We start from the raw sequence: 12,692 nt of genomic DNA on the forward strand, positions 1-12,692 counted from the left end.
TACCGAACTGAATGAATTATTGCTCAAAGAATTGCTGTGTAACTCTGGTGTAGTGCTGCTAATAGTTCTAACCTGTTGCCAAAAAAACAAACAAACCATGAAGCAACTCATTCACATTAAGGATTTTTAGGCCTCAGCACTTCAGCTTGGTGCCATCTTGGCCACGATAAATAAAACAAATAATCATAAAAACTTCCTTTAGCTTTTTTGTTTCAACTTCAGATTTTCCTTTCTATTTAAAGAAGCAAATAGTTTTTCTTCTTCTCTTTTCTACTTTAAGGAAAGGAATATTCATTTACTGTTCAAAATATTGTCGTCACTAGAATTGGAAAAATATTTGCAGGAAAACAATGTCATGCCCTTTGCATAAACAGCCTAAAATAGTTATTTTTCATTATATGAATTTTCAAATACCAAATTTGATTCCTAACTTCACTTGTTTAAGTTCACCTTCCGAAAGTGCACTTTTTAAATAAAATTATTATTAGCCTAGCCTTCTGGTTACATTAAGATAGTGAGAGGAGTATTTTTTGCATTTAAATATGCAGCATCGGTGTAACAATTTGCCATAAAATGAGCAACACTTGTGTTTTACTGGTGGATATACAGTATCTTTGAAAAATGATGCGAAAACATGAGCATTTGTTAGCACAATGCTATCAAATGCCAGTCTCCCTTCAAGATGTTGGTGTTTTCTTGCTAAGTGGTCAGACATAACTGCTGATGGGAGGTAGGCAGAGGAGGGCTGTTTGGTTTGGAAGGGGTGGCGCGGAGGGGGGCGGAGCGCTTCTGCTACCGGGCGGTGTCAGCTGAAGAAAACGGAACAGAGGAGCAGTGAGAACAGTGACACAGGGATTCATTACCCGGGGTGATTCCAGTGAATAGCGCCAGCGGACTTCAGGTAAGAAGAAAGAGCATTTTAGGGCGTTTTCTCGTGACTCTGGAGGGGGAAGTGTAGCGTCAGGTTGACTGAGTAGCAGAAAAGGGGATTTATAAATCACTGCGGTACATCTGGTATTCTTCCAGTCAGCTTTAATTCCACGGCTTTACCTCAGAGTATGTTTAGAGATGTGACTCAAAAATGTGCTGCTCTCGCTAAAATTGCGCAGTGTTTTTGTGGGTTATGACACACATTTGAAGGCTCGTTTGGACACTGGAAATACAAATTTGTTCGTACAAAATTAGTTCCATTTAATTTTAGTCACGTGTGTAAATGCAATTGTAGCATTTCATGAATATATGTAAAAAAAATTATGGGTCCAATTTGACATTTGTTTGCATTTAGGTATGCTAGCTGGCTTCTTTATGGAGAACCCCACGTAGCGTTAGCTAGCAAACCTAAAGGTTAAAAGTAAAAAAAAAAAAAAAAGAAGAAAAGAAATAGATTTGTTGTGTTTATAATTGGCCAAGACCATGCCTTTCCTTTCCAGTTGTTTCTTCTAGCCTATAAACCACATAAGTTTAAATAACACGTGTTATGGCTGTTTCCAAATACACACAGCTAAAGGTCGCTTTTCCTCTTAATTTGAAAAGACTAAGCTAATAGGTGAGTGTGCCTGCAGGCGGTGCAGCAGCAGCAGCAGCCGTACGTCAGGATGAACTGCATCGTCACTAAACACAGACGTGTGTGTGTGTGTGTGTGTGTGTGTGTGTGAGGATCCATCCTGTAGGTTATAAAGACACTCCTTCAGGCTTCAGGCATGTGCATCACTGAATGAATGAATCCTCAGAATCTGGAGGACAAATAGCGTTCACACATTGCAGTGTCATTGAGTCAATTTTAGATCAACCCTGAATTCATGGATTTAACCAGTCTTGTGATTGGTGACTGATTAAAGTTTTCTTTGTTTTTCTTTAAAAAACAAACAAACAATACAATACAATATGTTTCATTAAAGGACCAAGACCCTTTTCCCACCACTTAGATTCAGCTAGCAGATCAACATTTCCCAAACATACTACATATGATCATGTAATGATGTTCAATAACACATTTCATGAGTAATATTGGCATAAACAGACTTCTGATCTGCCTCTCCTTTAAGAAACCTCAAAACCCTTCAGCATGAAGCTCTGCTCTTCCTGTTGTAGTGACATCTGGTGACATTTTTTCTGTAATCCATCAACTCTGCATGAACAACATTACTACACGCTGAAAACGTTTGAGTTATGATGATGATATTTGCAAAAGCTGCAAACACAATCACGTCTTTAAAGCTTTCAAACATAGCTTGAGTTTAATGCATTTCATATGGTCTGAACATACACTTAAAAATGCTTATTACAGTCTGTAATAAGGGCCTGTTTTGCATTCATAAGAGTACATCTCCATTCATTATATCATAAACAGCCATGGGAAAAGATAACTGACCTTGATGTCATCTGACCACTGGTGTTATTTGCTTAGAGCGTCTCAAACTAACCTAGAAGTGTTTTTGGAGACATTGCTGACCCTGTGATTGCCTGTCTGGATCTGTTGTGTGTTTGTGTGTGTCTGGCTGATCATGTAACCACCATGCTTGCATGTCTGTGCCTGAGCACAGCCTATTTGTTTATTTCCCACTGCTTTAACACAATCATTGCCTGTGTGAGTGGAACGTGTATTACCAGAATCCAAAAGCAGCGCTGGCTGAACCCGGATGTTTGTGAGTCTCTTTATTTGGAGCGAACACAGGTTTCAGGGGTAGTTTGGTTAGCAAACTAGCAAACTGTTTTGCTGATGATCAGGTTCAGAGAGGGCAAGACAAAAGACGTGGTCAGGGTCACAAAACAGTTCTTTACCAGGGAAAGAGAGCAGGCTGGGTCAATACCAAGAAATCTGTCTGAGAATAATTGCTGGAGAGTCTTGCATCAGGGCTAAGAACAATCTGGTAACGAATGAGTGAGTGGGAGCCGCTTAAATATTGTGCTGATTAGTGATGAGTCCCAGGTGTGTGTCAGGTGATTGAGCAGATGGGCGTGGCGAACAGGTGAAGAGTGCTGGCAGAGCAGGTGAGGAGTTGGTGGATGTGACAGAGAGAGGATTTCCAAGACACCAAGAGAGGTATCCTGATTGGAATGAACTGAAGTGAATGTTTGTGTGTGGAAAAGTCTGGATCTGTTGAATCTGTTTGATCTGTTTGAATTTAAACAGAGGGTCCAGAGCAACACTTTAAAATCACTTTTAAAATCTTTTTATTTGCTGATGTTGCTTCAAAGTCATAAGTGGAAGACTGAGAAAGATAATTCATCTCTCTAAGAAAGATTTGGAATTCTCCTCAAATCAGATCAAATCAATGGATCAGTCTAATTGGAGGAAAATGCCTTTTTGTCATATTTTTCTTATATCCAAATGCAGCTCCAGTATGAGAGGATCGGATGTCTTTTTCTGTATGATGTTTGGAACGAGATACCATATCTCAGGCTACAAATGCTTGATTTGGCTGAGTGGCTTTGGCCTCTGGAGCTTGTGCTGATGGTCTGTGGATGTAATACATCATGTTGTCATGTCTCAGCCAGCAGGGCTCTGCTCTCTGCAGCAGAAAGCTCTCTCTCTCTCAGACTAAATCATATAAAGTCATATACAGGCTAATAGGCCAGTATTTTCTATAACACCATCTGACATATCATATGATACACGAAGCTGCCAATGTACGACAGAGCTCTGCTTTTTGCTGCTGAAAGCACCATCCTAGCCTGAGATCTATATTCCTATATTCAGTGATCTCATTTCATCAGCCTATTTTTATTTTATTTTGTATTAAAGGGTCACCTCACCCAAATTAAAAACTTATTTTCTCATACAGCATGCCTCCAATCACCTGTAGCAGATACCACCTTTAATTTGATCGGGGGAAGTTTTGAGATTTCAGCGCACTCCCGATGATGTGAATCAGAGTTCGGCCAGAGTCCACAGTTGGTACTTCTACTTTGGCAGAAAATAATTGTTCACAGTCACATCTGTGGATTACTCTGCTTATGATGTTTTTGGATGCTTTGACTTGCCACATGCCATTCACCTCCATTGTATTTGGGTTTTAGAGAGGATCTCAATTGCGGAGAAACCCCAAAACTGTCTTAATAGCTAGATGCCACTACGAGTGTATCCATAGTTAGTTATGACAGATAAACTCATTGTGATTGTCATTTGTGGTTGAAAAAGGATGATTTTTTTGTGGCTTGGGTGAACTGATTCTAGGCCAGGCTGATGGAACTGTTATGCTAAATGGCTCTTTGTATAATAGATCAAGCTACTGTCTATTTTCCTGGCTGAGTTAACAGAGCCGTGCAGTTTGAGAGCTGAAGTATGGCTCCAGGCTGACTCAAGACTTTAACAATTAATGAAAATGCCATGCTATCATATTTCATAGACCAAGCTAATACAGCCTCAAGCCATCCTGTTCAACAAATCTGTGTCCGTTGTCCTCTAAGATTCCCAGTTTATGTGTATGAATCACTCTGTTCTATGGGCTTTGAATCTTCAAAAACAGATACTCAAGAAATCATCAATAGGACTTGGATGAAATGAATTATTAAAGTGAGACTATTGAACTGTTGAAAGGAGAAGTAAAAGTCTTCTTCCTCTTACTCATGGTAAGCAGTAAAACACCAGCTTGCTCAGTTTAGTAAACTCAGGGGTATTGTTGTAGCCTTACTTTCTCTGCTATGACCTGCTCTGCTTTGGTATGGTGGCTAATGTTATCAAATTTGACAAACGTCTTTATGACTCTTTTCTACTAGTGCCACCACAACACTAAATTTGAGCGTTTTTAGTAAGACCATTATTGTCACTTGTGACACTTTCATGCATGGTCACGCAAGGCAGATGCTCCTCCTCAGCATGCAAATTGGAAACAGTGTTATATGGTTATGAAATGCACCAGCGTAGCCAAACAACAACAATCATCCGTACAGAGGCGCTCATGACATCAGACCATTTTATCCTGACGACTGAGATTAATCTACACAGCCAAAGAAAACCTTCAACAGAGGATTTATGGGAAATACTTCATTTGAGAAGCACTAACTATCAAACCAGTCATCTCATCTGTGGTTTCATTTCTTTGCCTCAGTTAAATTGAGGTACTGCCGATTACTTGATGGTTAAGTATCAGTGTTTAAAATGCTAAATATGGTACCTAAACTGATCGTTTCTGATTGTGTGTCCAGAGTTCCTCACTTCATTTGCATTTTCCACAGCTGAAGAAACATCGACTCTCATCACTAAAAGCATTACAGTCCTTAGTGCATCATTTTCTTGTGTTCTGCCTTTCTGTTTTATAGGTGTGAGAATGTCGACACAGATGAGCGCTGAGGACATAGAGGAGATCAGGGAGGGCTTCAAGAAAGTGGGTGAGTAAAACTGTGCATCCAGATATGGCAGACACCCATCAGACAATGAGATATTAGTCGGTCATGTTTGAAGTGGGGTAAAGCAGCTGACAGACACATGTTCTTATACATTGTGTGCGCTCCATCTGACAGACAGATGTTTTTCTTGGGACTTATGGAAAAAAAATTGAACCTTTGATGCACCCACATTTCAGTTATCGGAATTACATGCCAATATTTAGCCACTGTGGAAAATCTGATCATCGGTTTTCTTGCCGAGAGTGAGATGAGGAGATTTCTACCACTCTCATATCTCTCTTTCAAATGTGAAGAGCCAGGAGATGGTTAGCTTAGCTTAGCGACTGGAAACAGCTGGCCTGGCTCAAAAATGTATTTATTGAAATGTTTTTTCAGACTCAATAAAGCTCCTTTAGCACCACATATGATCTCATACACCTGTTTTCATGCTCCTCATGAACCCACTTGTCAGTGTAAAATCTATGGAGGGACACCGTGATTTGAACTGCTAATAGATATTCCTCTATTGTAAACACAAATGAACACATGTAAATCTGACACAGCAAAGTTTGAATGTAGTCCTGCTTGACTCCTGGTGTTTAGGATAACAAATGTAAAACTTGCCGTGAAGATACTGACTGAATCCTGATGTGAGACATTGCTTGTACTTTTCTCTTTTCCCTCCCTCCTACCCCGTGCCTCTTGCCCTCTCTAGATGTGGATGGTAATGGGTACATCTGCGCCTCTGAACTCGGTAATCTCTTCAAAGAGGTGTGCTGTCCTTTACCTGGATATAAGCTCAGAGAACTCCTTCAGAAGCTGGACAAAGACAATGACAGCCGCATCAACTTCGATGAGTTCACGGCTGTAGGTAACACTAACTAACTAACTAACTAACTAATGTTACCGATTCACAACTTTACTAACTGTTTACTAACTGTTGTTGACTAAATACTTGATGGCTGTCTGACATTCAACTGACTGATCAGCTGGTTGACTAACTGAATAGAGTGTATTAAAATGGCTTTATCACTAATGTACTGGATTGTTTGGCTCTAAAGATGAGTGACAGATGAACTGGGAAAGAGGCGAATGAACCTGCAGACTAACTAGTAAACATCGATATTAATCAATATCTTACAGTTTGATTGGCTCTTAGCCTTAGTGTGTGTTTTTGTGTGCACATTCAGATTTTCCAGGAAATGAAGGATGACCACTTGGCCCAGGGTTTCAGGAAAGCTCTCAACAAGAAAGAGGGCATCTTGGCGATCGGGGGCACCAGCGAGATCTCTAGTGAAGGAACTCAACATTCAATCTCTGGTTAGTAAAACTACGTGACTTGTCTGATTACTGAGTCACTCTAATACCTATAGAATGATATGTCAGGGCTCACTGTCCTCTGTAATCAGTACTGTTAATCAAGGCCGCATGCATGACAGAAGGAGCATGATGCTTGACTCAACTTCATTTCAGAGGTGGAGCGCTTTGCCTTTGCCAACTACATCAACTCTTCTTTGGAGAAGGATTCAGACTGTGACCATGTCCTGCCCATCAACCCCAACAATGAAGATCTGTTTAAAGCAGTGGCAGATGGCATTGTGCTTTGGTAAATATCAAATCATCAAAGTCCTCAAATCTTACAGCGTATTGATCACTGGCTTTATTATCTGTGATATCTATCCATAACTTGAATTTTTATCTTTATCCTCATCCTTAATGTTATCTTCAGGTCTACAGCTCCATATCTGTTAACCCCAACCAGTTTGTTTTTCGGCTTTTTATCAATTCAGTGAGCTGATGTCTTTTTTCTCATTTGTGCTTTTGCAGTAAACTCATCAACCTCTCTGTTCCTGACACCATTGATGAGAGAACCATCAATAAAAAGAAGCTCACAGCTTTCACCACACAGGTTACTCAGTTGATTAGCTAATTGAAGAAATACATATGAAAGAAAGCCATTTAAAAATCAGACACTTTGCTTTTGTTTGACCTTCATGTTAAAACTACAGTCACTTTCGTTTTCTCGTGACAACTTTGTGTATCCATTCTTTCCCCAACAGGAGAATCTGAACTTGGCTCTGAATTCAGCCTCGGCCATCGGCTGCCAAGTTGTCAATATCGGAGCTCAAGACCTGAAGGAGGGAAAACCTCACCTGGTGCTTGGACTCCTCTGGCAGATTATCAAGATAGGACTGTTTGCCGATATAGAGCTGAGCCGCAATGAAGGCATGGACACACACACACATGCACACACAGTCAGACCTGTCTGTAGATATAAAACTAAATGTACACACACACAAACTTGAAGTGTATCAACAGTTGAAGTCAACCTCTGTCTCACAAACATTTTTGCTTTTATTCATCAATCACTGCTCCCCCACAAATGAGTCCTGCTTGTGTTTCTGTGAACAGCTATCGCAGCGTTGCTCGAGGAAGGCGAGAGTCTGGAAGAGCTGATGAAACTCAGTCCTGAAGAGCTGCTGCTGCGCTGGGCCAATTTCCATTTAAAGAAAGTTGGCATGACCATATCAAACTTTTCTGGTGATATCAAGGTAAAGAAATGTCAGCTGATGCCTAAACCTCTGACTGTGTACCATCTGAAACTATGCTTTGGCTTTACTTTGGCTTTACTGTCATTGTGCTCTGGTATTTCATCATAAGTGTCTATCTGTGTCTGTGCAGGACTCCAAGGCGTACTACCACCTGCTTGAGCAGATTGCTCCAGATGGCAGCAAAGAGGACGTTCCACGGGTTGAGGTCGACATGACTGGTCTTTATGTAAGTTAATGGGGGTTAGGGTTAGGGTTAAGTCATAGTTCCAGCTAGAATATGCAATATTTTATCTTAAGACTGCAAAGTGGAATGCACTCACTTGCTGCTTTCTTATTTCCATGTTGTTTACCTTTTATATCCTATTCATTTAGCTTGATTTAAGTCATACATTGCAACTTAAATCAACAATGAATTTGGCATCAGTGATAACACTGAGAATGAGTGAGAAGTTGTAAACACACATGACCACATAAACACACATACTCACACACTGGTTTGTCATTGGAAGTGTGCACCAGGCGATTTGGCTATCAGAAGCTGACTTCCTGCTCACCGTCTTCCTGCTTCCTGTAGGACTATATTAGGATCATGATATCATTGTGACCCTGAATAATAAGAGAAAAAGTCTGTCTTTTTATTACCAGCAGAGTGTAAATCTCTCCCTTGTGTGATGCTTGCCAAATATCATTGTTGTCTTCAGGGAAATTTAGCCTTTCCTCTGTTTTCCCCAACACAATGTAAATCTGTGTTTGTGTGTCTGTGTGTATCCGCAGGAGAAGGATCTCACAAAGAGAGCAGAGTGCATGCTCACACAGGCCGACAGCCTCGGCTGCCGGCAGTTTGTAACTGCTACTGATGTCGTTAGTGGAAACGCGAAGCTCAACATGGCCTTTGTGGCCACGCTCTTCAACAAATACCCGGCTCTCACCAAACCAGAGAACCAAGACTGGAATCTGGAGAGTAAGCATGGATAAACACGCCCTCTCTCATGTATACTTTCCACAACGTCCAGCGAAAACCTCCTGTGTCTGTCAGGCTTACCTCTCTCTCTCTCTCCTTCTCTCTCTCTCTCTCTCTCTCTCTCTCTCTCTCTCTCTGTCTTATCGTCTCTCTCAAGGTGAGACCAGAGAGGAGAGAACTTTCAGAAACTGGATGAACTCTCTTGGAGTCTCTCCACATGTTCACCATATCTACGGGTCAGTATCTCTTGCTTACTGTAGTTCTCATTTCTACTATTTGTCGCCACATTGACGCACAATTCACTGTTTCGATGCATGCCTGTGTCTATGTGTGTGTTAACACAGCGATCTGTCAGACGCTCTGGTGATTCTCCAGCTTTATGAAAAGATTAAGGTGCCAGTGGACTGGGAGTGCAGAGTCAACCGCCCTCCATTCAAGGTAGCAGGAGGAGGGCATTTAAAAAAGGTAAATGTACATCCTGCTTTCCAAACATTTACACCATGTATCCTGAAGCTGCAACCCGAAATAAATGAGTGGCATGAATGTCATTTTCATATACTGGCCGTGTGTGTGTGTGTGTGTGTGTGTGTGTGTGTGTGTGCGCACAGATTGAAAACTGTAACTACGCGGTGGAGCTGGGTAAGGACAAGGCTGGTTTTTCCCTGGTAGGAATTGCTGGCATGGACCTCTATGATGGAAATCCAACTCTAACTCTTGCTCTGGTGTGGCAGCTGATGAGGAGGTGACTTACACTTAATGGTGAAACTTCATAATTTGCTCTTGAGATGTTTAGAAAAGTACCGTCAACAAGCAAACACACCACTGGGAAAGATAGCATCTTCGAATGTACTGACTTTGAATGTTTGAGTTGCAGTACAGCCAAGAACAAGGAGGGGGTGCTGTTCTCTCAGTTTCTGTCAGTGTCACATATTGGAAGGAGTGACAGACAGATCCATAGATCTCTTCCTGTTCGTTTCTTTTAGCTCATCCATAGAGAAAAACAAGCACACCCAGAAATACATCAGGGAAGGCGAGGCTAATACAATAAGCCTGCTTTGTGACTGAAAGCAATTGTGTTTATGGGAAAATTTGTATTATAGATATGTAAGACTATGGCTACACAGATGATACTTAGATTTTGTTACAAATAATAAAATGAACATTCATGAACAGAAAATCTAAAGAATGTGTAGAATATGATATGGTTTAATTGTTGATATTAACACGTTTGTATGCAGGTACACTTTAAATGTTCTGGAAGACCTTGGGCATGGAGAAGCTGCAGGAGATGATCTGATAGTTTCATGGGTCAACAAGACTTTGGCTGAGGCTGGCAAGAGTTCCTCCATCAAAAGCTTTAAGGTGAGTTACTTTTTAATGAGTCGTCCTTTGTGCGGGGTCATTTTGTGGGAGAGGTTTGCATTTCAGTCTTCTCTTATCAAAGAAGGTCAGGTCTGGTTTTTACTGCACATTGTATTTATGTTGATTATCCCTGTGTGACGTGTGTGTGTGTATGTATCCCTGTGCTCAGGACAAACAGATCAGTACCAGCATTCCAGTTCTGGACCTGATTGATGCCATTCAGCCGCAGAGTGTGAACTTTGAGCTGGTTAAAACAGGAGATCTGTCAGACGAAGACAAACTGGACAATGCCAAGTAATCCTCTGCCTGCTTTTTCTCTGCGCGTGTTGGCATTATAGTCATGTTGAAATGCTCAATGCGCAGTCAGACATCTGCATATTTTCTCGAAAAGCTCAGACTAATGTCAAAAAATCAGTGATAATAAGAGAAAATGTCCAAATGACATGAATGCAGTTGCTGCATAAACAAGTAACTGAAAAGTACTGTGAGTGTCACAGATCTGACATCACACATGATCCTAACCTTGACCCTTTTTTTTCCTGCACCAGGTATGCCGTTTCCATGGCGAGGAAGATCGGGGCGAAGGTCTACGCCCTGCCTGACGATCTGGTGGAGGTCAACCCCAAAATGGTGATGACCATCTTCGCCTGTTTGATGGGGAGAGGCATGAAGAAGGCCTAACTGAGACGCACATACATCTCTTACACACATGCACACACACACACACACACACACACACAAACACACACATACTGACTGACTGTCTTCACCCATGTGATTGGATGAGACATGAAGAGAGTGAACATGGCTGTATTATCTTGTTCTTTAAATGGTTATTCAGCATTAGCATAAATAGAAGTGTCACTTTATTCATCTATTCTACATTCAACTGTTAGACAACAGAAATGAACCTAACATGACACAAACAGCAGTGATCCTCTTAGGGCTCTAAGGAAATTGGTGTTTTCTAAATGGTCAGACAGTTTGTGAAGTGAGACTTGTACAACAGCTACATGGTAAATATTTGGGGTTTGGGGTTTATTCTGGATCTCAGTTTTGCTTTTGGGTCAGTACGGCGGTTGAGTGATTAGCACTGTCACATTAAGAAAGACTCAACTTCCCATACAGCCCATAGATATGAATGCAAGTGTGAATGGGTTTGTCTAGCCTGGTGACCAGTGGGTGGATCAAGTGCATGCTGGGATAGACTCCTGCCTGCCTTTGACCCTGATGAGAGGAAAGCCTGTGAGATGAATAAAAGCTTTTGTGTGTTTAAATGTAAAGGCTGTGACACATGGGAAACATTCAAAGACAACGGCTGCAAACATCAGGCAAAATCAAGCTTTACCTCAACATTTCACTTTGTTTGAAATCTGTACTGAGACTTTGCTGCAGACTTACCTGCAGTCCTTTTTCTGCAGTGACGATCTTTAGATTTTCCACGCCACGTTGCCTCTGACTGTCCCATGTGTCAGTGCCTCATGATATATCGACTAAGTTCTGCTGCATTTTCCACTGTGCCAGCCAATTCCCAGTATGAGCATTTATTGTACTTAAGCCATAAAATAATATTCTTTACTGAATACCTGTTGGCCTTTTTTTGTATGACCAAAGCTGTGCTACATTATGGACAGTTAATATCTTCACATTAGAAACTATACAACCGAATACCTTAATTTGTTTGTTGAACTTACCCATAATGCAATTAAGGTATTTTTAATGATATTTTAAGGGGAAAATTATAGGAGAGGTTAATGGATGTAATACATGTGTACATTTATTAGGTTTACGAGGAACAAACTGACAGCATTTTATAGATTAATGGACTATTTTCAAAACACCTTAATTTATGCAGAGAACCCATTCAAGTCCCTTAATATACTAGAATCCATTAATGTATCCATTTTGAAACCTCATATCTAGGGTATTAAATACCTGAGTGCTTCATAAAAACCCCTTAAAATGTCATTTATTTGCACTTGAAAATATTTCAGACCCTGAAATGCTGTCTGGAGATGATTATCAGACTATTCATACAGCAACGATGTACTGTAAGCAATGTCAAAAAGCTTTAATTCAGATTTTTCTGTTGCTTATTAAACAGTTAGGATTGACATATGATTTCAATTGTCAACAAAAAAAAAGACAAATGTCTTGTCCTGTCTTAGCCTAAAGTCTTAGTCGGTTTAGTCTTAGTGTGGATAGGTTTCCCATTTTTGTTGGTGCAGATGTTAACATTCCCCCATCAATACTTTTTCTTCTTTTATCCTGAATGTTTCCCAGCGAAGCATTTTCCAATCAGCTGTTTATCGGGTATTTGCAATGCAGCTGTGGGCAAAAATACTGCTTTTCATGACAGCAATACTTCCAAAATTCAGTGTGTACAATCAGATAAATAATGTTAAATAAAAGCATTTTTTCAATATATTTGAATTCTGTTTTCTGTTTGTTTCTGTTGGTCTCTCTCTCTCCAAGAATTGTAGTTTCTT

The 12,692-nt window shown here is 40.6% G+C and overlaps 1 protein-coding gene across 1 annotated transcript; it reads left to right on the forward strand.

Annotated features, from left to right (window-relative positions):
• The first annotated feature begins 804 nt into the window (after window positions 1–804).
• LOC143326119 (plastin-3-like) lies at window positions 805–12,628 on the forward strand. Its single transcript, XM_076739609.1, has 16 exons — window positions 805–901; window positions 5,263–5,331; window positions 6,044–6,195; window positions 6,519–6,648; window positions 6,802–6,934; window positions 7,156–7,237; window positions 7,389–7,554; window positions 7,741–7,880; window positions 8,011–8,106; window positions 8,655–8,841; window positions 8,999–9,077; window positions 9,186–9,306; window positions 9,450–9,583; window positions 10,080–10,203; window positions 10,373–10,497; window positions 10,752–12,628. Exons 2-16 carry the CDS (start codon window positions 5,271–5,273, stop codon window positions 10,882–10,884), a joined length of 1,863 nt encoding a protein of 620 aa, XP_076595724.1. The 5' UTR covers window positions 805–901; window positions 5,263–5,270; the 3' UTR covers window positions 10,885–12,628.
• Window positions 12,629–12,692: the final 64 nt, after the last annotated feature.

The sequence above is a fragment of the Chaetodon auriga genome, chromosome 9 (assembly GCF_051107435.1).
Source record: "Chaetodon auriga isolate fChaAug3 chromosome 9, fChaAug3.hap1, whole genome shotgun sequence".
NCBI classification, from domain to species: domain Eukaryota; kingdom Metazoa; phylum Chordata; class Actinopteri; order Chaetodontiformes; family Chaetodontidae; genus Chaetodon; species Chaetodon auriga.

Coding starts and splice junctions, on each gene's coding strand:
- LOC143326119 (XM_076739609.1), top strand. CDS start 5,271: ATGTCGACACAGATGAGCGCTGAGGACATAGAGGAGATCAGGGAGGGC. Junction 9,584..10,079: donor GTGTGGCAGCTGATGAGGAG/GTGACTTACACT, acceptor GTTTGTATGCAG/GTACACTTTAAATGTTCTGG. Junction 10,204..10,372: donor CCTCCATCAAAAGCTTTAAG/GTGAGTTACTTT, acceptor CCCTGTGCTCAG/GACAAACAGATCAGTACCAG.